Source organism: Crassostrea angulata, chromosome 8 (genome assembly GCF_025612915.1).
Source record: "Crassostrea angulata isolate pt1a10 chromosome 8, ASM2561291v2, whole genome shotgun sequence".
NCBI classification, from domain to species: domain Eukaryota; kingdom Metazoa; phylum Mollusca; class Bivalvia; order Ostreida; family Ostreidae; genus Magallana; species Magallana angulata.
In genome coordinates this window covers 38,459,225-38,486,630 of record NC_069118.1, presented here as the reverse complement: position 1 = coordinate 38,486,630, position 27,406 = coordinate 38,459,225, and the positions used below count along the sequence as shown (strand labels likewise).

Sequence of the window (27,406 nt, the reverse complement as noted above, 5' to 3'; positions counted from 1 at the left end):
TATAAAAATTTATTTTAACATTTTATCAAACATAATAATGAAAAAACTGTAAATGCAAAAAAAGAAAATAGTAAAAAACAAAACCAAAATGATTGTCATTTTCAATTTTTCTAATTCTTTTTTAAATACTCTATTGATTATATTGTTGATGACCAAAGTAAGATTGCATGATGATTCTTTTGATATAATGTATCAAAATCATGCAGTAATTGTTAATGCAAAACTAGAATAAAATAATTGATTTCTCACCATTTCATTTCAATATTACTCTATCAATTAAAGCAATAAAATCTATAAATTCGTTGATAGCTTTTCAAACAACTAATACCCCCAATTACAAACAGCTTGATCTATATTTTTGTTTTTTAAATAAAAATATCTACATCGAATCAAAATATATATCACCTATTCATTGAACAAATTCAAAAATCTGCAATAAAATTAAAGTTTGTTGGCTTAAAAAAAAGTAAGAAAAAATGATATATTCATTCAGCAGCAGTGTATAAGTGTGGCAACAAAGATACAATCAGCGTATCTCACAATAACAAGAAATTTATATTTAACTAGACAAAAGTCAAAAACTCCCGTCTTGGAAAATACCAAATGCTATGTAGGGGCTACTATACATATAATTATATCATGATCAGAAGTATTTCATTTGCTTTATTTGGATAATTATCAGTTCCCATTTTTATCAACTCATACATATTATCTATTTTTATGAATGCCATGTTCATAGCTAGCTCTAGGTCTTTTTAAAAACTTCTTGCCTTTCTTAAGTAATGAATACTATTTAAATGATCTAACTAACATGCAGTTGTCAATGGTTCGTTTTTTCTAGTTGGTAGATTGGCAACAACACCCGCTTTTGTCAACTCAATGAGGATATCAACATCTCTTCTATAAAATGCTATTGTAAGTGGGGTTCCAAATCTATCACTTATATTGACATCAGCCCCACTTTTTATTAGTTCTTTGACAATACATAAATCCCCATTATTGCATGCAGTTGTCAGAGGCGTTCTATTCCCATCGCTTAAATTTACATCAGCCCCCGATTTTATCAACACTTTTAAAAAATAAATGTTTCCAATCGCACATGCAACTGTTAGAGGAGTTTTCTTTCCGTCGCTTAAATTAACATCAGCCCCTGACTTAATCAACATTTTTACATCATACAATTCCCCCCTTTCACATGCAATCGTCAGAGGTGTCCCATTTCCATCGAATAAGTTCACGTCAGCCCCAGCCTTTATCAACTCCTTCACAAACCCTTTCTTTTTTATTCCACAAGCAATTGTCAAAGGTGTTTTATTTCCATCATTAAGGTTGACATCAGCCCCCGCCTTTATCAATTCTTTTACAATACCCAAATCCCTTCCTACACAAGCAGCTGTTAAAGGAGTTCTATCCATAGACCTATGATTAACATCGGCTCCAAAGTTCAACAACTCTTTCAATATATGCACATGTCCCATAAAACATGCATCTGTCAGACCCCCATCAGTATGCACATCAGCTCCATTTTTAACCAACTCTTTAACAAGATCTAAACTACCTTTAGCACATGCAATTCTAAGGGGCGTTCTCTCTCCATCGCTTTGTTTGACATTAGCTCCCGCTTTTATCACTTCTTTCACTACATCGATGTCTTCTACTTCACATGCAACTGTTTGAGGTGTTTTATTTCTTTCGCCCTTATTGACATCAGCCCCTGCTTTTATCAGTTCTTGTACAATACCTAGTACTTTGTTTTCACAGCCAGCTATTAGAGGTGTTATTGTTCCATCGCTCAAATTGACATCAGCTCCTGCTTTCAATAACTCTTCAGCTACACTTGATTGTTTGCTATTACACGCAGCTGTTAATGGAGTTTTGTTTGCATACCTTATGTTAATATCAGCCCCGGCTTTTATCAATTCTTTGCTTATACACAAATACCCTTTTTCACAAGCAGTGGTGAGAGGATTCATGTTTTGAACATTTAAATTGACATCAGCTCCTGCTTTTATCAACTCGACTACTATTTCCAGATGTTCGTTTTCACATGCTGTTAAAAGTGGGGTGATGTCTCCACTATGTAAATTGACATCAGCCCCAGAGGTGATCAATTCTTTAACCACATCCACATGGCCAATTAAACATGCAGCTCTTAATGGTGTTATAAGTTCTTCAGTTTGGTTGACATCGGATCCTTCTTTAATGAAATCTTTAACGACGCTCAAATACCCTTTATAGCATGAAGTCGTGAGTGATAATTCTTGGCCAGGCTTAAGATTGGCTTCAGACCCTGCTTTAATTAGCATTTCGACTATATCATACTTTTTATTCGACCAAGCAACTGAAATTGGATCTGTTTTTAGTGGATCAAAACGTTCATCTGATTGTTTAACATCAGCTCCTGCTTTTATAAGCACTTCAACAACATCCAAATGTCCCATTTTACATGCTGATGTCAGTGCTGATGGGGATTTAGCCGCTGCACTTCCATACTGTTGTTTATGTAAGTTGACAATAGCCCCTGTTTTTATTAACAATTCAACTACCTTTACATGTCCCATTTCACATGCAAATGTTAGCGGTGTATATATATGAAAAAGTAATTGTTTGTGTAAATTGACATCAGCACCTGCTTTTATCAACATATCAACTATATTCAAATGTCCTTGATAACATGCAGCCATTAGAGGTGTTTGTAAGTCGCCACAATTTACATCAGCCCCAGCCTTTATTAACAGTTCAACTATGCTAGCATGTCCTTTTGTACATGAAGAAATCAGAGATGTGTCCATCACATATCTACTATTAAAAGGGACAAGATATTTTAACAACTCGTCTGTCATGTTTACATATCCTAAACTACATGCGATTTCTAATGGATTATCACGCATACGAAAAACAGTTTTGAAATCTTCCTCAGCCAGGCATTTTAATAACACTTTCAAAGTGTCTGTATCTCCACTAAAACAGCCAAGACAAAGCAGTCGATTTTTGTCGTTATCTGAAGTGTCATAGTCAATAACGCTTTCATTTGTCATGCCATAATCGTCATCAGAATCATAGCTATCCATGGTTGAAGGTCGTTGACCTTTAAAAAAGGGATTTTGAAAAAGAATGTCGGTCTTGCCATTTTCCTTTACTAATTGTTCTGTAATGTATTGTAAGATTTGATGGTGCCCATGATATATCACCCAGCTGATGGCATTTACGCGCGTGTAAACAGCGTAATTTACTTCTATTTCATTGAATAATAAGCCAATTTTGTCGCAAACAAAAAGTTGACTTTTTTCATGTTTCTTTTTCACATACATATAATCGTGTATTTTGAGGTTTTCCAGAAATATAGAATATAGTTCTGAATACGACTTCGTTCTCATGACTTTCATAAACGCTTGAAGCACAGATTGCACTTTCAAAGCTTCATTTCCAAAAACATTGAAAATTTCTTTATTCTCTACGTCCTTAAACAAACGCTCACCTAACATTTGCAACAGAGTGTTTTCTGTCAATTTAATAGATAAATCGATCACATTTGTTTCAGCTTCCGGTTTATGTTGTTGGTCATCTTTAGGCATTATTTTACTTTCACCTTCTATTTTATGAGTATCGAATGTGTTTACTTTGATGTAATTGGCTATATAGTCACTGCTCATATACTCCAACATAAGCTTTCGACACCGATGACCAAAATGATAAGCAACGATTTCGAACATGGAGTCATGAATAAAGGTAAACTCACTTTCACATTTCTTTGTGTAAGTTCCCTCCATTTCTGACAAAGCATCAATGAACTCGAAGCTCTCTGTGTTTGTCTTTACTTTACATTCCTTTAGGAATCTGCATTTCTTTTCACTAAATATGTTTCCATTGTAAGTACTATTGCCACTCTCTAAAATTTCTTCTGACAATTTGTTTTGATTTGCCATCAGTAAAACTAATGAGGCATACTGTAATTTGTACAAGGTTTTCATACCATTAAGTTCATTCAATATGCAGGGAATTGGCAGTATAAAGAACTTCGGACCATAAATGCTATACCTAGTTGAAAACAATTTGCACAACAAAGGAAACATATGTGATGATGATGCCAGATCTTCTTGTGACAAAATATTTGTGTCCAACTGATATTTAGTCATCAGATCGCGTTTGTCCTGATCATTTAGCGCAAGTTCATTACTATGTAACAATACGACATTATCTTCTTTGCACAGAAAACTTTCTGCAAGAGTTTCGTGTTTATATACTGTCTCTCGGCATGTCATAAGGACCTTGGTTTTTGACATGGTAGGGTTTACCAAAGTATCTTCATACCTGCTTAACAAACTGAACGCTGCGTTGTCTAACCCAAACTTGCCAATCACATCATCAATGACAAACACTTGTGGATCGTGTTGATCACAGTAAGTTTCTATGTCTTTGATATCTTTAATGTTCAAGATTTCGTATCCTTCGTTTTGTAGCTTTAGCGCTATGTGACGTGCTGTAGCCGTCTTTCCTGAGCCCGGAACGCCAACAAACGTCACATAGGACTGGGCTCTAACTTTATCCAGCATTGAAGGGAAGCTGTGAGTTTCTAAAAACACTTTTTCATTTTCTTTCCATTCGGAAATATCTAGAAAAAACGAAAGAGAAGGAAAATATACTTAAAGATATATCGTTTTTGTTAGGTTACCAACATTTTTGTTGGAAGAGCTTTTTTAATATTGTTGAACAACGTCAACAAAATTAATGTTATCGCTGTTTTTAATAAAAAGAAAATTTTATAAAGGTTTTCACTGGACCATGACATAAAACATTTTAGCAATATTGTCTTATATAATTGTATTTAATGTTGAATTCAACTTAAAAGTTTCCTTTTGACCACACTCTTCTGATTATCTTAACATTGTAATTGATCTTTTAAATAAAAGGCACAATATGGTTTGAAAAGTTATGTTAAGGCATATCGTGTTTTGGAATGGAACACTCTAAGTTTTACAATGCCTAACTTTCGAAACTGGAACAGAAGGAATAAGAAATGTTTTTAAAGGATGGCACATACGTGTTAATATGCCAGATCTTTTAAAAAGGTTCAACATCGCAAGTTCAAACAAAACTTTACTTTAAAATAACGATCGTTTAGTTTTTCTCTGTAATTACCACACGAAAATCCTGTACTTTATTAGGGAAAAAGTTGATGATGAACAAATGCATTATATCCAAACTAACTCCGACAAAAAGCGTTCTGCATATATGTTGTTTTAACAAGGCCAGCACAAGGTTCTATACATCTTATACAAACCAAATATATTTACGCACATGGGTTACATTTTGTAATAATTTCAAAAGCTTAAAACATTAATATGTGTTGCTTTACTTTTGATTCCAAATGGAACTCTTGCATTTTCCAAAACTTCGATTTTCTCTGAAAAAAAGAATGAACATATGTTTTACAAAACCCCTCGAAAAGGGAAATTATACTGTTAAAACTTACACCCATTGGCAAGTATTTCATTACAACAGAGTATACGAAAGCAAACAATATTCCTCCACGGACAGCATTTACAGTAATCAGATTTAGGATAAAAAACTGATTTTTCAAAATAAAACATGTGCCTTCAAGTTAAACTCAGATTTTGGATGAAAAAATATCGATAATGATAATCAATCATTATCAATGATAAGAACAACTATATAAAAATGTTGGTCGCCCAAATATATTCAAAGGAAAGTATAATAATTTCGAATCAATAATTAATATGCCTATCTATGTTCAGGATTTTATAAACTTATCAATAATCTTATTCGAAATCATTAGGAACATTATAAAACATTAACAGAACATAACAAAACATTAGGAACATTATAGAACATTCCAGAATATAAAGATATATAATTCTTACGTTCGAGATTTTCAACAGTTTCTTGTAGTTTTTCAACAACCAACAATTTGTCGATGATGTTCTGTTCTACTTCAGGGTCCATAGAACACGACTTGAGCCGTGTCACAGCGTCCTGGTGATCAGTTGAACTTCCAATGTACGACTCTAATTCCTTCACAATCACATAAAGGTCATTCCATTGGTTTATGAAATCAGGATCCGGGAGAGAAAAACTCGCTACATGTCCGTAATAATCGTTTCTAATCAATCGAATGCGCTCTATGTTTGCTGACACACTCCTCTCTGTTGGACTTGGTTTTTTGCCCCATTTTAGTCTATGTTCAGGGATTGAACAAATGTTACGTAAAAGAAAGTAGAGCAACGTGGTGTCAAAATGTGAAAAGTTCCCGCCATAAACGATATGTTCTTGTGTTTTGCTTATTGGAGGCTTCTTGTGTCTTGGGAGATTGGCAAGAAAAGTCTTAAGATTTTGTGACAAGGTAGCTGGAGGCATTTCTTTTTTCAGAACAGCGCGTAATACATCAGTGCAGGGACCAAGGATAATCCGGGCTATACGAGCAAGGTTGGTGGTCTCCGAGGTAGAATCGTAATTTGATGTAGCCATATCGAGCTTAAAAGACACTCTTTCCTGCAATAAAATAACACCTAATGTAAAATGAATAATTTAAAAAAAAATCAAATATGACATATAAACTCTGGTATAAAGTCATAAGATCTACAAACTAGATGTACTTCGATGCAGCCTCGTGTATCTGTTGTGGCTCTTTTTTTTTACGATAACTGAAGGCCAAGAAGTAAAGTACGACTGTGGTTTCGTTAAAGCAATATGAGCTGTAATTTTCATGATGAATTTTTTTAACGAAAATGTTATTTTCTACTAAAAGGACAAAAATATCATGATTTTAAAATTTCTTTTCACCAATTTTTTTGTGAAAAGGGCCGTTAAGGAGCCTTAATCGGAGCTAAATAGAATTATTGTGGTCTTTTACAAAAATTAATTTTCTATATGTTCCTTAGCAGAGTTATCTTTCCTCTGACAAAAATTAATGATTTTTTCCAACCTTATTTATTATAAAAGTGTAAGATACATGCAGCCTTAGCATACTAGCAGGTTTTTACAGCAAAAAGAATTCTAAAAAATACAGCTCACATTGCTTTAAAACATATAGTCAAACTTAAAACATTTTGTCCTATAAAAGGAATAAGGAATCATTATGAGGTGATAATTTCGGTCGGGGCGTGGTCAAATCAAATAAAGCCCGAAGGGCTTTATGATAGATTTGACCACGCTCCGACCGAAATTATCACCTCATAATTATCACCTCTTAATATTCAAAGAATGATTCCTTATTACTTATATTTATATTATTTATAATGTGCACGATTAAATATCTAATAATTATAACATTTTTACCGTTGTTTTAATTCGTATAATTATGCAAACCCCACTGGCGCCCCAGGAATACGTCATTTGACACTTGCATCACACGTGTGTTGTACAGGAAAACTCACAGACATGTATTGAAGAGTCAAATTTGCAAATTTATTAAGTCGATACAACAAAATATCAAATCAAATATCATTTGATTTTTAAAAAAAATGTGTGTAGTTGCAAAATAGTAAATAACTAGAGTGTTTATTTCGTGATAGCGGAAGGTACTTTCCTCCTGCGCGGTAAGGCGGTCGATCTACACCTCAGTCGAGATTGTACTTGATGGTAATGGAACAGTTCTCAAAGCGGGAGTTATTCAAAACTCCAGATTTAATGCTCGAGTCGGACATGGTGGAACAATTAAGTTCATTTTTGACAGGTAAGTTGGAATTTTCAGAATTATAGGGAACGATTTGAAGATTCTGTGATTGTTGGCCGGAAATTACACATGAATCTTCAGATGGATCTTGCGGTGGTTATTGTAGATAAAGTTGCACTCGCACTTTTTTTTGGGGTAGAAGACAGTTCACGATTATAGCTACGTATGGAAGCTTCGTTGCGATGCCCGGAGAAGTACATGATGTGTCTTGCTTCAAATCCAGCGTCGTTCATGGCCTGAATTGCTGTCGCTCTTAGACAGTGAGCTGTGTAACGTTTGCACCCGGCGGCCTTGCAAATATCCGGAAGGAAATTAACATATGATCGCTTTTTCATGGGATCGGCTGTGTACCATATGTTGCAATCTTTCGGGTAAGAAATGGCATCTTTAACGCATTTATTGAAAAGATGAGACGCATTTGGGTCCGTTTTAGACAAGAAGAACTTCAACATCTTCACAGGACAAGTTTCGTTTCCAGTTTCATACATTCTTTTGTCGTTCAGTGCTTCAAGTTTGTGAATGCCACCTTGATAGTTTTTTTGTTTTGTTTCATGCTTCAAACAAGCATATATGGAGCCTTCTTCGTCAACTTTGAAATCGAAGGAATCTACCCGAAGCTGATGATGGAATTCAAGACCACGAGACACAAAATGTATCGCGATGATGTACCACATTGCAAGTCGCAGATTGACTGGAGAAGAATATGCACTCTCCAGGTAAGCAGAAATTTTCTGTAAATCTGATTTGTGAATGATCTCCTTATGAGTTGTAGGGCGAGAAGTTCCAGTGACCATTCTATGCTTCATGAGACCGGTCAAACTTTTATTTGCAGTTTTGAATGCTTTATCGTTTACAATGTCTATATTTCGACCGATGTCGGATAAATGCCTGTTTATGGCGGCTCTGATTGCTTTCATGGTATTTTTATGATATTCGGAGGTATGCTCCTTTTTCGCGTTTTGGGGTTTTGCTTCACAGTAAAAGCGACTGAGTTTTTTCGCCAGATCCTCCTCGCAAATCTCAGTCAGATCTAGAGGGACTCCAAACGTTTCAATATGCCAATCTGTAATAGAAAACGCACAATGATATCCATGTTTTGACAGTTATTTGAGAAAAAACTGTAACTGCATAATATGGGCTGTTTTTGTTTGCGTTTAATTGCTGCTTACTAATATTCACTTTTTAAAAAAAAGAAGCGTACCTGTAAGAATCTTTAAACCCCATTTGGTGCTTTGTTTTGTAGCCTTTGATTGTGTGAGTTCCTGAAATCCTTTAATTTCGTCGTCGGAAAGCTTGGCAAAACGAGTACTTGTTGGCGTTTCTGGGGCTGGCAACCCGGGATCATCGGATTTTTTCAAATCGGCAAATGCCTGTTGGGTTAATGTTATATCGAAGTCCGAAACGACCATTTCGGATAGAAAATTGTCAAAATCAGAATCAAAACCTTCTAATTTTAATTCTGTCAGGAGGGCTTCATAATTATCCCCACTAAATACTTCAAAATCGCCATATTTTACCGCATCTGATATATCGTCGTTCATGGTGGCTGCATTCGATCGAAATAAAAAATGAAGTGATCAGCAGACGATCATTATAAGAAATCTATTCATCAGCAGACGAGCCGTTTATATAAAATATTTAAATTGCATATTAAGATATTTTTCTATAAATTTTATTTTAAATGGTAACCTTTACATGCTCATTTTAATTTTCATTCATTTTGTGTGCGAAAAGAAAACATTTCAAAACCACTACTTTTTTTATTTAGCACATGCAATGTATTACTACGCGCGCCGTGCAGCCAATACCGTTTTTCGGTTTTGCTATAAGACACGCCCATTTTGTGTCACTCATATTTTTTGATGTTATTCGGTTTTAGGGTTCAAAATTGATTTGTAATGTTATCACAGACAAAGACAGTTGAAAATGTAAATATTAGATATTAACCAAATAATTTCGAGCAACTGATTAGTGTCTGCTAAATATCTCTGTATCTCCCCCTCTCTCTCTCAGCGAAATTCTCTCTCTCTCTCTCTCTCTGTGAAATCTCTCTCTCTCTCTCTCTCGTTCTCTCTCCGTCTTTTTTCCATTTGCCCCAAAAATAATGATTTCTTATTGATGTAACATAGTGATTAATTATGCCGTATATAAACAAAACAAAGTCACCATAAGTCACCGTACCCAAATTACAAATATCTGGGCTCACTTGATGAGTATTGGAACCGTTTTCATAAAATAGCAATATATCAGAGTCTAAATAGACGCATACAAACATTATTAAAGGGACTTGGACACAATTTGACTTAAAAATTTCAAATTTTGTTTTTCCAGTTTCAATGTTCATACTGATAAATATAGAAGTTCATAATGCTATGTCAAATTAAAAACTCAAATATCAAGTTATAAGCAAGATACAGAGATCATAATTCTTTGTTTAAAAATTTTGTAAACAAAGCTAGAATATTGTTATTTTAACATATTCGTTGTATTAGTGTACATTTCAACCAAATGTAACTTTCTTTTGTTGATAATAGTATTTAAGAAGATATTGAATTAGTTGAAATTGTTTTTACATGTCATTTTGTGTAAGAAATGGTAATTCTCTACATTACATTTTTTGTAAACATCTATAAGACTCGAGCTTTGTTTACATAACTATCAATTCTTACTTCTGTATCTCGCTTGTAACTTGACTTTAACATTTTGGTCAATCATTTAAAATGCACCATTAAACCATTTTATACATAAAAAATAAAAATATTTTTTTTGATCTCAAATCGTGTCCAAGTCCCTTTAATGAATTAACTGAGTTTTTAATTGTGTTAATGCATATTGTAAACATAAACAAATAAAAGAAGGGTCAAATACCTAACATCTCAACTTAAATTGACTGTTGTACACGTTGTTAACAAATTCTTGAACAATTTCTATTCGATCTTTCTCACCTTGATAGAGGGTTCTCTAATTATGTATAGAATGGCCTAAACTATTAAAATAAACTAGGTGTTTTTTGCCGCTCATAAACTTTGTCTTGCAAACTTGAGGTATTCAGAATGTAATAAATAGCAAGATTACCTCGTAATGTTTTTAAATATTCGGTGTAGACTTACAATGACAAAATGACACACTATGTATTATACTCTCTCTCTCTCCTTTAAGTTTAAACTACACTTTTGCGCAGAAAAAAACGTTTTAACCGTGGTCTGAGCTATAGCCTAGCCATTGCTTACCCAATGAGCCCGGATTAAAAAAAATATTTATTTTTTTTTTTCATTAAAAATTTATTTATTTAGTAGAATATCAAGTATGGGCAATCAAGAGTTGTATTTTAATCGTTAGGTTTAAAGTGAAATGCAGAGACGACGTGCTCAAACGTTTTTAGTAATGTGTGAACACGACCTTTGCCATGTTTTATGTATGGAAAATTCCAAAGGTTAGGACAAACAATGGAATATGTTATAAGGTTTTTAAACGTAACTTGCAAGTTAAAAGTAAGAATTCGTTATGTTTTTACTGATGCACAACCAATTGTAACAGAAACATAAAATACAAAAAAAATTATTTGGAAAACTTGACTTTCACTCATATAAATTTTAAAAACTGTAATAGTTAACTTGAACTTAATAACATAATAACGATAGTTGTTATTTTGCATAATAGTAGTTGTCCACTACGAATAATATTGATTTCATGTGAATAAAAAGCAACCTGAATATGATTTCTTTTTCCTGATGCTTTTGTAATTCACGGTAGTTATTCTCATTTTACCGTTGCTTCAACTAAAAAAGAAAAACCAAGTGTTTTTGTTCACAAATAAAAGAACACATCGACCGGAAGTATTCCATGTAAAGAAAAAACCCTACAATCATATGGCGTTATGACTCAGGGTACTCAAATATCATAGACTGTCGCATAGCGCGCTCCCGTCAAGCCGTGTTTACAAGTCGCTAGTGTTAAGGTTGAGTGATTTTGAATCGGCCTATGATATCGAGAACAGTCTCTGTCTATTCAAATTCTAATTTTTTCTTCTTGTCGACATTTTGTGTTAAGATTATGACAGCAACATATTAAACTGATAAAAAAGATTAAATTATCTTAAAAATAACTAAAAGCTTTCTCGAGATAGATAACGATTCTAATAAAACAACCGCTAACCCCAAACATGTACGATTATAACATAATGACAAGTGAAAATATAAAAGAATAAAGTAAGAGTTTTTCGTAAAGTTTATAACGATTACTTTATAAATCCGATTTTTGGAGCTGCAAAATATTTAGTCAAATTCGATATGAAGACATACACCCGAAATACAAATACAGTTATTTAAAACAACAAAGCTTGAGAACTTTCATGGTACATGTACTATGTTAGACAGCTCTAATGTCTACAGTAAACAAATTGTCACACAAGAAAACAAGAAAAATGTAAAATGTTAATCAATTTGAAAATTTCGATTTAGCGTTTTACCTTAATTCCAGATCCAATGATTTACATGTAAGACACGCATTGTGCACTTCCACCTGCACCGATCCAATGAAATGATTGTGATAAGGTCTAGTGAACAACAAAAGTCTTGGTTTACGTATTCGGTAATGGTGAAGTTTTCTGAAGTGGAAGGTCATTAAAGCAATCAAAACAATTATGCGTGTTTTCAATGATTAAAAAATTAAATTTTAAGAATATGAACCCTGCGATTAGTTGCAATCCAATAATTTTGAGTGTTATGAACACATTTTTTTTAGATGATAAAGATTTAAGAAAAACAGTAAAAATGTTGCAGTTCACATCATATGTTTATTATTTAACATAATATTAATTACAATATACTTTATATATCGTAGGAACATGTGACAAAGACAAAGGGTCAATATGATATTTCACTTTGTTAACGTGGTGATATTGTTGGCACAGTTAAGTACAAGTACATATCAAATATAAACATAGACAATGGTTTGCCAAACAAAACTCTCATAAATTCACATTTTTTGCTTACAGTTTGTAGATAAGACCCCCCAAAAGAAAGAAAAAAAAATAAAGCAACAAAAACTAACCACACACAAAAACAAAACTTACGATGAAAACAAAATAAAACAAGTATTTCGTTTAAAGGAATGATCGGCAATAATGATATATAGATAGCTAGAAGCAATCAACATGATCAGTTTGATGTAAAATTATTAACAAATACTGTATTTTATTAAAATATAGAATATTCTGAATCTGTACACCATAATTTCATTATTATGAACCGTCAACAAATTTAACTGAAATAAATTTGGGGAAAGCCGTACATAAACTCCTTGTCTTGTTTTATATTTTTAACGTAATTATTGAATGTTAATGTATTTTCTTCTTCAGAATACTAGGTACAGCTCTTCAAAGAGCATTAACACGTATACACAGAAAGAGATGAATTAAAATATTTTAAATGCGACTGAAAAACATTGAATGCCATCATAATTTGCTATTGAGGTCGCATTATTATGTAACCTTGTTTATAAATCAAGCCGTCTTCCTAGCTACTATTATGCAACATCAATAGATCGAGGTCAGTTTATGGAGCATCTTCTTATGATCGAGGTCAGTTTATCGAGGTCAACTGCATTGCTGAATGAATCTTTCGATCGAAATTCTTACGCGTGAGACAAAATATGCATTCTTGCATTAACAGGTCGAATTCTATTTAATGTATGTTTGCATCTCTTAAGGTAAACGAATGGAAATAAAACTGAGTTAAATGTTATCTAAATACTAAACCAAAGCTTCAAGTTTTATAAGAACTACTTATGCAAGCGGAATGTGTGCGCACGTGGAAGCATTTGCCGGATGCCTCATATGGACACTATAGGGATCGACCGAAGCCAATCACAAAAACCTAAAAATCAAGAAGGAAAAACCCACATAAAATCGTAGAAAAATGCAACATTTTTCAAATTATTTAAATAATTGCAGAGAATTACTAATTCTAAAACGGGTAATATGTACAGTTCTCGCAATTTGGTTAAAATGCAAATCTCTACATTAGCGGAAAGCGCAGAGAGATTCTGACGACGATCCTTCATTGAGGGTCTTGTTTTATTTTTTGCATGAAAGATACATGTACATTTATCCATCATGCAATCATATTGTTAGATACAAAATCAGCAATAACATTGTTTTAAAATGACTTCACTTACAGAAAAGCGCGTAACTGAAATACATTTGGTTAAATTAAAGGTTATTCTTAAGAGTCGGAACATGACCCTCCTTGGGTCGTCGCTGACAGATGTCTCAGCGCTTTGCGTTAATGTAGAGATCTGCGGACATGTTAAGTTCATGAAGCTATCTTAAGACTGTGGTGTGTTGTTAGTATGTCTTAGGATAGGGCTTAGTCCTAAGCCTGTTTTTCGAAAATCTCATTAATTTAGGAACCACAATCACTTACATTGAACAAGACCGTCCTAAGGTTCTAAAATCCCTTTTACAGGATATTGGACTGTTGTGAAGTGTTTTTGAGACCAGTAAAATAAAGCAATCTTTATTTCAGTTCCAGCATTTATGACAAACCTAAATTTTCATTTAATCGTGGAGGAGGCAGAGTAATTAAATCATCCATGTACGTTCATTTTAACAATCTTGAGGAAAGCGACATCCCCCACCTTATTCTTAATATCTACATTTAGTGACATTCATTGTTCTGAATACTAGTTTTGGGTGAAAAGTTATTCAGTGTCTTTGACTTAAAAGTATATCGATATTGTATTTTTCATTCTGAAAACAATAATCTATAAAAAATGCGTAATGTTGAAAAAGCTGTATTGATATATAATAACTTTTTTCTCATGCACAGCAACGGAAGGCCCACGTGTTGTTAAAACAATTATTTGCTTGAAAACTAATCCTGTCGTAGTACATTTTCTTTATTTGAATTTTTTAAAAGTTGTTATTGCTCACTGATACATTTAATTAATACGTATAATTTTCTCCTGTAGAATATTTAATGATTTATCCCTGCACAGTCTCTCAGATGTGATCGGTATGAATAAAAGTGAAAAATAAGAATGTTTTAGTAGGTAAGTACATATATATCTTAACTTAAGATGATCCTAAGTTACCATCGAGCTACATCTTAAGACTTGTCTTAAGTTGATCTTACGATGTTTCGTAAGTCATATCTTAGAAACACAATTAGGTCATATCTTAGGAAAGTTTCATGAACATGTCTGCATTACTGATGGGTGGATAAGGCGTGTAAAATGCCAATACACGAATGCATGGATAAGATAATAGAAGTGACGCTATTTCTATAATTCAATCAAAATCAGTCAAAAATTGACATTTTCTTTACCTTTTAACGAATGGGAAATATAGAGCGCATGCTTGAACAAGGAAATTTTTTTTGTCAGCTATTAGTCTTGGCTAGTTACATCTCTGATTAAAATATTTTGTTTGTTCAAGCATGCGCTTTATGTTTTCTGAAAAACAAAAAAACTGCTTGAAAACTGTGTGTGATGTTTTAACGTTATGTTCATTTTGATTCAAGTGCCCACAATTTAGAAATATGGTATCATGAAGACAGCCTTTTCCCGCCATTTTTGCATTTTTAGCATAAAACAGTTTGTTTTCAAGTAGCTGCAGAACTGTAGCTCTCCGGGGAAAAAAATATTGACAGACCGGAGAGCTACAGGGCCACCCATTGAAAAAATTGTATATTTATTGCGCTGAAAAACGTGCGCTAGTTTTCGACTAATTTACTTTATTTATACGCAAAATCTGTAAAAACAATAAGTACCATTAAATTCTTCGTGAAATGTACTGCTGATATCGTCTCTTCACTTGCCTCGGATATTCTTTTAAACACCATCACCAGTCCCGTAAAGTCATGTGGTGCACTTTGTTAACATGTAAAAATGGCGACTCTCGATCTCGATGTAAATTCCACATACTTGATTTTCCGAGTTCGGTAGCGTGTCTCGGAGAAAGTCTGAGGCAAATAAAGAAGCGATATCAGTAGTAAATTGCATGAAGAATTTAATGGTACTTATTGTTTTCACAGAATTTGCGTATAAATAAGGTAAATCAGTCGAAAACTAGCGCACGTTTTTCTGCGCAATAAATATACAATTTTTTCAATGGGTGGCCCTGTAGCTCTCCGGTCTGTCAATATTTTTTTCCCCGGAGAGCTACAGTTCTGCAGCTACTTGAAACAAACTGTTTTATGCTAAAAATGCAAAAATGGCGGGAAAAGGCTGTCTTCATGATACCATATTTCTAAATTGTGGGCACTTGAATCAAAATGAACATAACGTTAAAACATCACATACATATCTGTACAAAGAAAACAAAGAATTACAGTAAAATGATAATGTTCATTTTAGGGGGCCATTTTAGACCCTTATCATATATAGTCCTTTATTTGAACATTTATCAAGATATTGATGTTTATAGCATGATATATACGTGACATCGCCGCGTCATGAATTTACATAAGGAATAAGGAATCATTCTTTGAGTATTATGAGGTGATAATTTTGGTCGGGGCGTGATCAAATCCAATAAAGCCCGAAGGGCTTTATGATAGATTTCATCACGCTCCGACCGAAATTATCACCTCATAATATTCAAAGAATGATTCCTTATTACTTATATTTATATGATTTTAGGCCATCGTACGATTAAATCTTTAAATATAAATAAGCACACTCCGCCGGCGCCTCAATTTGGCGATATTTGTATTATGGGTTATATAGTACAAAATCGATACGTTGTGTTATCACAGACAAAGACACTGGATAATGTAAATATTTTTTTTTTTAAAGTTTGTTTATATAAATAAATTACATGCTTCAAAATTTAAAAAAGCCTCAAACAACACAATATCTCAAAATAGATATATTATCAACTTTTTCTGTTTTGAGAAATGAGGAACCGTTACCGTCCATTTTGGATATCTATAATAGCATTGTACATGTAGTTCTCGAGAAATTTTTTTTTAAACATTTTTCCTATTTACTTCAATGTTTAACTTTGAACCCCTATTGGTGCCCCAGTAGCCATGGTTGATTGCATAATAATCCCACAGACTGTTTCACTTTAATTCATCAGATGAAGATTTTCATACATGTTCCCTATATCTTTTCATGTTAACTTTGAACCCCACACGGGGTCCAAGAATTAGTCTGGGGGTTACGGCTTCCACAATTTAGAAATTTCACAATTTGAAGATGCTCGAATAATAATCTCAAACACTGTAGCATTGAGAAGAAGATTTTGAAATACTTTCCCTATATACTTCTATTTTAAACTTTGACCCCCTGGTTTTTGGATCACTGTTTTAACAATTCAGAATTTACAATAACAAAATATCTATACATAGAAATATCCTAAACTGCTGCATTGTAATTCACAAAAAGAAGATTTTTAAACAATTTCCTATTTACTTCCATGGGGGTCACGATTTTTCGGGGAAATACTGACAAAGGGCCATTAAAATGACAGTTTTGGAAGTAACATTCTTCCTCATCATATTTACAAATTAGTTCATTGGCCAAATACATGTATCAAGTTGAAGAAGAGAACATTTTTAAAGAATTCATGCATTTTCTCTATGTAATTATTAGAGCCCTGTCCTAACACCAGAACCCCTGACACGGGGGCAATGGAAGTCACAATTTTGAAAAAGGCAATCTTCGGCATCATAGCTATATACTTAATTTATGAGCATATTACCCAGGAGCAGAGGAGAAGATTTTCAAATCATTAATTTATTTTCAGTATGTTATTATTAGAGCCCCGTCCTAACACCAGAACCCTTGACCAAGGGGCCATGAAATTTAACAAATTTGAAAGAGGCACTCTTCCTCATCATAAATATGTACATTGTACTTAGTTGATTGACTTAATACCCAGTGGCAGAGAATATCTTTAAAGAATCAATATAAAATTTTCACTTTATAATCATTAGAGCCCCATCTTTACACCAGAACCCTACACACGGGGACCATAAAATTAATAATTTTGAAAGAGGCATTCTTCCATATCATAAATATGTATTCATTGGTTCATTGACTAAAACCCATAAAGAAGAGGAGAAGATTTTTTAAGAATTAATGCATTTTCACTATATGATTACTAGAACACCATCCTTACACCAGAACCCTTCGGACGGGGGCCATGCAATTCACAATTTTGAAGAAGCAATCTTCCTCATCATAACAATGTACTTAGTTTATGGGCTTAATACCTTTGAGCAGAGAAGATTTACAAAGAGTTTAGTATGCATTTTCACTACATACATGTAATCATAAGAGCCCCCTAATCAATGAACCAATGAATACATATTTATGATATGTACATGTGAGAATGCCTCTTTCAATATTAATTGTTAATTTTAAATTAATTGTTAATTATTAGAGCCCCACTCTCATCTTTTTCACAACCATAATAAATTCCATTCACCACTTCTATCATTGCGAATATTATTAAAACCAAACAAATGGTATTCTTAAAACGACATTTTAACATTAATGTATCTCACTACACGGAGAATTTTACTTTTTATGACACTACGACACAATATGGCGATTTAAGGAAGTATGGGACTCACGATTTTGAATCTACCGCGCAACTCCGAATGACGTAAACCAATTCGCGGTCGTTAAATCTGTTGGTTCAATTCTAAGGTATTAAATGTTAAAAACTATAGTGGAAAGGATTGCATAGTTTAAAAATAAAATAAAACGTGAATATAAATGATAATGAGAGTTAATTTAACCCAAAATTCTTATTTTACGACATAAATATCGGTTCAGTTTTCGGCAATGCGGAGGAAAAGTTGATTTGATTTTGAACGTTGAGAAGACCAATCGGCACATAAAGGTTGCAAAATCTCAGAAATAGGATGGTCTAGTGCAAACGTGGACGCTCTCTTGGGCAGACCAATCACATATTTTGATATTACAGCTGAATAATTCTCATCAGAGATGGAGGAATATGACTCGACGCCAGCAAAAGCGATCTGTCCAGGTTTGACCTACATTCATTGATAGAGTAAAAGTATTTGGTAATCTCAGCAAGATTAAGTTCGTCGAGACTGAAAATTTTTGATAGACGTCCCTTCAAATTTTCAGTTTCGGCGAATCTTGCTGAGATTAGAGTAAAAGTAAAATTGATATAGACATCATTGCATTTTTCTTATATAAATGCTATGGCGTTGTTATGCACATGCATTGGTCTCTGCTGATGAATATGTAAGATACCTATGCCCATCAAAGTAGGCATCGTACATATTTGTGAGTAAAGCCTCAAGCACCTGAGATGTAATTTCATAATTAAAAAAATAATTATAATCATTTATACAAGTTTTTCACAGTATGGATCAATACACATATCCGAAGTATTCAGAACACAGTAGAAGTCTCTCATTATTAATAGTTAATTCTAAAATATATCAGAATTTGTATCATGTTGTCACATGTTTCAGATAATCAGATATTTCCAGTAGTCGATTTTCAACGCATGAGTTCAAAATGATGTCATACTACACATACGAAATCTCCTGTCGTCTTTATGCATATCCATTAGTCAAATTATGTGGCATTGATCATGGGTCTGTTCGTATAAAGACAATAGTTGGTAATGAAGATGGCACAATGATTTCCAAACTTCGGACAAACACACATATTGGTAAAATATTGGTAAAACATTGAATGCTAATCATGTGAAGGAAATTTTAAGGAACCATCTATACTTTGTGAAAAAAAACACACAACTTTAATTTTCAAAGTCATACAGTATCTCAAAAGATGTGTATACTACATCTTTGCCCAAATAAAAGCGGATGTTGCAAGGATAAGCCAAGGATGTGCTCTTGTCCGCTTCAATATTTATGTTAGATTTTTTTTTATAAAATTGTTGGTAGGGTTCGTTCTGGAGCGCTACATGTAATTGTCAGCTTCATTATTTATGCTAGATTGGTAATACATGTAATAATGTTGAGAGGGCTTTTGATTTGGGTGCATTATTTTTATAAGTTTGTTGATTGATTACATATACATGTAAGGACTTAAATGTCCAGTATAAACTTGATTAGTATAAAAAAAAAATTCATACCATAATATATGGTTGTAACAGTAATGGATTTAGTTCTACCAAATGGCTTAAAATTATATTCGGTATTTGTACTGTGCATTTTGTACATGATGTAATGCTGATTTCGATCCTTCTTTATGTTTCAGAGTTGAAAAAACAATCATTAAATACTTGTAGCAAATCATTAATTAAATATTTGTTTGTTCATACTTACTAGAATTATTTTGTTCCTACCTGGTATATTGTTATAAGGTGCAAATGGTTATAAAATTTGTATTTTAACAGAGGAATTTCAAGTTAAGCAGAAGAAATTTGGGATTAAAATGAATTATTTTTTACTTTTTGGTGAATTTTATAAAGTACAAGCATTGTAATAAAGATATTATTATTGAATCAATGTTTATTGAACAAAAGGTTGGTATTGATTATTTTATCAACACTGAATAGTGATCAAGTGAAAATGGCGCGAGATTGTAAAAACAGGCCAGAGTAAATTCAGACTGCAATATCTTTTTATCTAAGTCATTGACATATAAGTTTTTCCTTTTCCAGTGAAAGCATAACATTTGTATATTTCGTTTAAGTTAAAAAATAAAATTTCTGATTATATCAAAACAGATTTTTTGATCATTTTGCATTGAAGATTAACACAAAAAGCAACAAATTTGAACCTTGCAGAGGAAATCCGGTCGCACATTGTATGATACTGGGGAGGCTTTCAGATTTTTTTTTTAAATAAATTGTTCTTCTGTCAATGGATTATTAATAGCATATAAGAAAAATGAAATCAAATGATCACAAACTATGTAGCATTGCTTCATTTCTGTTGCAAGTGGTGTATTTCCAACAAGGGTATGTTTTGATACCGTTACCATGGAAACAAACATATTACCCTCTCAAAAAATTGTTATATTCTTTTAGAAAAAATGCAATGCTATTTTTTGGTTACTTTTGTGTCAATCCCATACTTCCTTAAATGCTTTTGTTAAACTGTTTGTATCCACCGATTTAGTTGTATTTTGTCATAGCCCAGTGGTTAAAGTATTGAACTAATGAGCGGCAGATTATGAGTTAGAATCCACCTGGAACTATATTTTTCATGTTTACTGAACTCAATTTTTAAAAATATAATTTTTTTTAAAATTTTCACATTTTTGCCTTATTGAATTATATGTTTCTTATCCATTATGATATCTATCAAAATCAAGTGATTTTCTGCAGATTTTAGACACATTTTCAAAGTGTAGTGAGCCACCTAAAAGCAATTTGTATGAACTTTTTTCATTAATATTGAACTCTTTATTTAAAGCTTAACACCAACACCAAAAAACCTCAGCAGAGGAAGAAATAAAAAAAAAGTTTTTAAATTTGTTTTTTATTGACTGAAATTTTTGTTTTAGTGAAAAGTCAATGTCATAACAGTCAGTTATGTAAAGTCATTGTCCGTATCATATGTTCTATACCCTTGCTCTTATAATAATTTAGGTGCCATGTTGTTGCACCTGGAAGGCTTCATAAAGAGAATAATTGATACATGTACCACAAAAGGGGATAAAAAGGGTAAACAAAGATTAGAGTCACTACCAGTAAGAAATTAGATTTAGAAATGCAGCTTTTCTTAATCATTATGATGGCATGACTCTCCCAATAGGCTCTAGGTCTCAAATGACACACTTCAGCTATTTACAGATAGTTCATTTGGTGGGATCGGTATATTTATTTCACAATAAATGGGCATTTGGTAGATGGCCACATCATTGGTTGAAATTAAGCAGACTACATAACATGACATTTTTAGAGTTCTTTTCAGACGTTACGCCGTCATAGTTTATATTCTCTTATTGGCTAATAACAGGATATTGTCACATAAACAATCCAGGGGTAATGCTGATAGTCAATACACAAGCATCTAAATTCTATTCGTGGCGTTAGTTAGAACATTCTTACTCATGACCCTTCAATATGACATTTTAATTTATTTCATGGGTACACTATTAGAAAGTTAAATGCAATTGCAGATTCTATTTCTCGTTGCTAGTGGCTGCTTTTCATACTTTGGTTCTTCATGTAGATTCAGCTTTAAATCAACTGCCCAAAAGATTTATGGAGGATTTGACAACAGAAAGCAATAGACTGGTAAAGACATCTATGGCCAAGAACACCTGGCTTACATGTAAGGCAGCTTTTGAAAGTTTCAATCAACGGAAACAGCAACAAGGGACTGATGATGAAGTAATCAAACAATGGGGTTGTTTGAAGTCCGAGGCCAAGGCCTTAAACATTAGATTTAGTAAATTATACATTACTTAGATAATGAATGTTTTAATTTGTCTGTCCGCCTGTTTGTGTGTCAGCGGAGGGCAAATTTTTGGAGGGGTCAGCGTGGTAGCCTCCGAGACAGGACACACGAGCTCCTACATGTATAACATGCAAATGCGAGTGACGTTACTCTAGGCATTTAATAAAATATCCACTTAAAATTATTAAGATCACGTTTTTAAGACTAAATTTGACTGGCATTTTTTGGTTTTGGGGAGAAGGTGCACCTTCACTCAAAGGACATGAACATTGGACCCTGCAATTGGTCTTCGTCCGTCGTCGTGCGTCTCCCGCTAACAATTTTACATTTTTGATTTCTTAAAACTTATAGCTAAATTTTGGTTCTAAGTATCTCAACAGTAGTAGAAATTCAAAATTTGAAATTCATAGTTGCTTGTATACCATCCTTGGGGCCTCATGTGAAATTCATAGTTGCTTGTATGTACCATCCTTGGGGCCTCGTGTTTTACAAATTTAAATCTCAGTATCTGAGGATGCTTCCATACAGTTTCAGTTTTTCTGGCCAAATGATGTTTGATTAAATGATTTTTAAAGATTATATTTATATATTCCTATGTAAAACTTCGACTCCCCCCCCCCCCCTTGCGGCCCCACCTTATCCCGGTGGACCATGATTTGAACAAACTTGAATCATTCTTTCTGAGAATGCTTCCACACAAGTTTCAGCTTTTCTTGCCAAATGGATTCTGCGAAGATGTTGAAAGATTAATTTTACATACTCCTATATAAAACTTCACCCCCATTGTGGCCCCACTTTACCCCTGGGAACAATGATTTGAACAAATTTAAATCTAAACCATCTGAGGATGCTTCCATAAAAGTTTTAGTGTTTCTGCCCAAATGGTTTTTAAGAAGAATATCTTTGAATAATATCACCAAATTTACAATTTATCCTTATTTTTTCCCCTTAGAATAGGGCGTGGCTCTTTTTTAACAATCTTGAATCCCCTTTACCCAATGATGCTTTGTGCCATGTTCGGTTGAAATTGGCCCAGTGGTTCAGGAGAAGAAGTCGAAAATGTCAAAAGTTTCCAGCAGACAGAGGGACGGACAGACAGACGGACGCCGGACAAAAAGTGATCAAAAAAGCTCACTTGAGCTTTCAGCTCAGGTGAGCTAAAAACAAATACCATTGATTCATACATGTATAGAATTTTTAGAAACACCATCAGTTCATACATGTTGCCTTTAAATATCTAACACCATCAATTCATTAATGTTTTTCCTATTAGCCAACTTACACTATCAATTTATACATGTAATGTTATTAGAAATTAACACCATTAATTCATAAGTAACTAACACCATATGAAGCGCTATGAAAAAAAAACCCACAATCAATTTATACATGTAGAGCTTTTAGAAATCTAACACGATTTATTCTGATAAGTAGGGATATCAAAAACGAACTCCATAAATCATATGAACATGTAGGGATATGAAAAACGAACACAACTTACATCATCAATTCATACATGTAGCGCTTTAAGTCAACTATATATATATATATATATATATATATATATATATATATATATATATATATATATATATATATATATATATATATATACACACATGTATCCCTTTTAGACAACTTACATCATCAATTTATTCATGTAATTATAACATTTTCAGACAACTTAAATTGTTAATGCATACTTGTAAAGCTTTCAGTCAACTAACATTATCAATTCATCCATGTAGCGCTTTTAGACAACTTACATCAACAATTTATACATATAGGGCAATAATAATAACTGTTATCCAATTTTTACATATGAAGCCCTATTAGACAACCAACATCATGAATTCAGATATAGAGAGTAATTACGGTAGAAAACTGTTCAAGCTGTCAAATCATTTAAGTACAAAGTGGAAGAAGCAGAACCAGAGAACAATTTCTCTGTATGTTTATTTACATTTGACTCAAATGTAAACATGCAGAGAAAACTGCACTTAGTTTACTTTGAAATACAATATGAATTTCTAAATGTGTTACATTTATAAGATATCGATTAAATTCTGTCAGAATACATACATAAAAATGAATCAAAATGTATTACATGTACAAATTCTGGCCATCGCATCCATGCGTGCAAGCGATGCACTGACAGTATTCTGAAAGTCTTCATCGTAGTCTTGTTCTGCTTCTTCAAACTTTTATCTTTTGGCTCCTTGGGCTGGTTGTTTCTTTGTTGCAAAGTTTGCAAACAAACCTCTTATTTGTTGCTGACTGAGCCATTCGGATGGTTTAAATAAGCGATGAACATTTTTTTCCACTTCATACCTCATACTTTTGGATACTGAATATGGATTTGCTTTTTTTCCCTAATTGTTTACCCTGCTTCAAAGCCATCAAAGATGTAATCTTTTACTTTAAATGAGAATTGGGTAACATTTTCCCGTTTTTTCAGGGCATACCAAGCAGCTTCAGTAAATGTAAATGAGGGATTAGTCAGTTCTGTGTGAGATAATGTTACATGATTGTTGCCTCTAACATACTTCTCTGCCTATAAACGTTTTGTAGTATCTTCAGTGTTATCTGTTTTGTCTTAATCATATACAATGTAACAGATCAGCTCGAATGGAAATGCAGAAAAAGTTTTGCATGATAGATTGTAATGAAATTATTCAAAATCCTGATAGAGAAAATATCAAGCTGTTTGTTCATAAATTTAAGAGTTTAACATGGTTTCACATTATCTACTTTCTTATTCACTCGTTAAAAAAAAGGACAAAGAACTGTGTGAAAGATTTTTGATATCCTGTCCCTCAATTAAAACATGCAGTGAATTATTTTCTGCCTTAAAGATGGAACTTGGGCATATCATTAAGCATGTTGACATGTTTCATTCACAATCACCAGACACAGTTAAAGAAAAGATTAAAGAAGCTATGAGTGTAGAGAGTGGTAACATCAGAGTTTTAGTTGCAACAAGTGCAGCAGGGATGGGAGTGAATTTCAGATCGGTTAAATATGTTATAAATAATGGACCTCCCAAAGATATAGATGGATTTGTCCAACAGTTTGGTAGAGCAGGTCGTGATGGAGGAGTGGCCATGGCCTTGTTACTTTTTCATGGTAAACAGTGTAGAAAATTGGATGAAGACATGAAAACCTATACTCAAAATAAAGAAACTTGTCGTAGGGACATCATACTTTCAGCATACAAATCAGCTGTGATATTTGTGATGTCCAATGTGATTGTAATAGTATTGACTGTTCAAATTTTAAACATCCATTTTATAAATACGAATTGCCTGTGTGTTCTTCAGATTCTGATAATAGTGCTGACGACATGTTTGACGACGATTCAGATTAAAACAAATCATTTCATTATATTCCTGATGTTGTTTTCTATGTCATTTAAAGGTATGGTGACATTAAGTGAAGAATGCTCATTTTTCTACCGCAGCAAAATTGAAGAAAAAAAATAAACATTATTCAAGTTAATTGAACATATTTAGAACAAAAATAAAAAATAAGAATCTTCACTTTGGAAAAATTTCAAATTTTGTTGCATTAGACAGCATTTCTTCACTATATGTCCTGTTATTGATATTGCCGTGAAATGAGAAAAACATCCTTAGGTCGTACACATGTTAATCATATAATATACACAATCTGAGGTAGATCCAAAGTATGCATGTCAAAACAAGGGTTAATTTGGATATATTAAGGAAGCAGTCATACTATTTGGCTACCGACACTCTAAAATGCATATGATAAGTGTAAATACTTGGTCAATACATAAAAAATGAGACCTTAAAGGCTAAAATATGATGTAAAGCATAATTCATTATGCTCATAGATGTATCTATATATTGTAATTACATAAGAAAACTTGCAACATTCTTTTGAGCTTTAATCCAGTTGTGCAAGTCTTCACTATTAATAGAATACAATGGCTCCTAAAAATTTGAAAAACTTTCCCATTTTAAATCTTTCATCTGTCCTTTTTGTCGCAATACTTTCACAATTGTAACAATATCACCTGTTTTGTAAACTGTTGGTCTCGTACTCCTTGATTTTACAGTTATAGTACTTTTCATTAACTGATCTTTTATTCCATCTATTACTTGTGTTGTCATACAAATTAGCCTTGCAGATTGAAAGGATTTGTTTGCACCTTGTGTGTTTAACTGAGATTTAATATTGTGTACCATTATCATTCGGAATATTGTTTTTAATTCCACCTTTCAAGTTAACGGTCATGTTCCATTTATACTCAAAGCTTTCTTTGGTATCTAGTATGGCAATTATGTATGTAATCATTCACCAAATCCAAATTTTATATTTTGAGTGTTTTACTGCAGAAGCATACAGCCATTCCATAGAAGCATTGCGTACAATTCTTTCACCATCACCTATTTGATAAGCATTGCATGTATCTCTTAACAATAAAGACATTAAAAGAAAGCAATAAACAGGATTTGAATCTGCATCCAAATTTTCAACACTACAAAACTTCCAGCAATGTTTTTTTTTCTAAATGTTTCTTGAACCAACCAGATTTGTAGTATGTTTTAGCACAAAGAGGACACTCGTACAAGTCTTTCATAGCTTCCATCTGGGAATCATTCTGATTCAAAGCCTGTAAGTTTTCTGGCAAATGGTGTATTGTTCCAAAATTAAAAAAACCTAAATATTCGACCAGTTTATTTGCGGCATGGAGAACCCAATTAGTTTTTTCTTGGTCATTCATCATAGAAAACACAGGTGCATCTACAGGTGTTGAACTGATGGCATCCATGTCCATGGTATCCAGGAAAGCTCCTACAATGTACCCATCCGTGACGTCATGAATGAACTGGTGATGATTACTGAATTTATTGATTACTTCATCAGGTCCTGAAACATCTCTTCTGTTTATGAGATTGCGAAGTTGGTAAATTGTCCCAACATCTGATGAGGTTTTTTCTTTGTAGAAGAGTTAGTAAATGCTCTGTAGAAATAAAAGTTAATGGCAAATTATTGTATAGTTTACCTTATTCCTCTTCATCTAGAATTACAAACATTAAAATTTATTGTAAACATAAAAAAAAACAGCAAAAAAGTAACCCTCTCAATTTCATGGGCATCTGTTAAATACCCGGTAGATTTAAAATCAACCCCTCCACCCAATGATAAATTCATTGAAGTCTGTCTACATATTATCACAAAAGCAATACCACAAAATTGAGAGATGATGTTAGACCAAATTAAATTATCATGCATTTGAAAAGTAAAGCAATATCTAATATGGCAATGTCTTTAAAACAAACTGCATTTTTTTTTAAATAACATTTTAAATCAATTT

General features: G+C 33.0%; 1 protein-coding gene and 1 pseudogene across 1 annotated transcript; one reads left to right on the top strand and one right to left on the bottom strand.

Moving 5' to 3' along the window:
* On the bottom strand, window positions 1-12,193 carry LOC128158373 (uncharacterized). The gene is made up of 4 exons (XM_052821164.1): window positions 12,162-12,193; window positions 5,883-6,510; window positions 5,357-5,404; window positions 1-4,612 (listed from the first exon to the last, which is right to left on the bottom strand). Exons 2-4 carry the CDS (start codon window positions 6,484-6,486, stop codon window positions 807-809), a joined length of 4,458 nt encoding a protein of 1,485 aa, XP_052677124.1. The 5' UTR covers window positions 6,487-6,510; window positions 12,162-12,193; the 3' UTR covers window positions 1-806.
* On the top strand, window positions 7,603-25,429 carry LOC128160940 (uncharacterized; annotated as a pseudogene).
* Window positions 25,430-27,406: the final 1,977 nt, after the last annotated feature.

Bases quoted from the DNA above. Each gene is read 5' to 3' on its own strand.
- LOC128158373 (XM_052821164.1), bottom strand. From the start codon at position 6,486: ATGGCTACATCAAATTACGATTCTACCTCGGAGACCACCAACCTTGCT. The intron at 5,405-5,882 runs GTAAGAATTATA...TCTTTTTTTCAG, and splicing joins AACTGTTGAAAATCTCGAAC to AGAAAATCGAAGTTTTGGAA. The intron at 4,613-5,356 runs GTAAAGCAACAC...CGTTTTTTCTAG, and splicing joins AGTTCCATTTGGAATCAAAA to ATATTTCCGAATGGAAAGAA.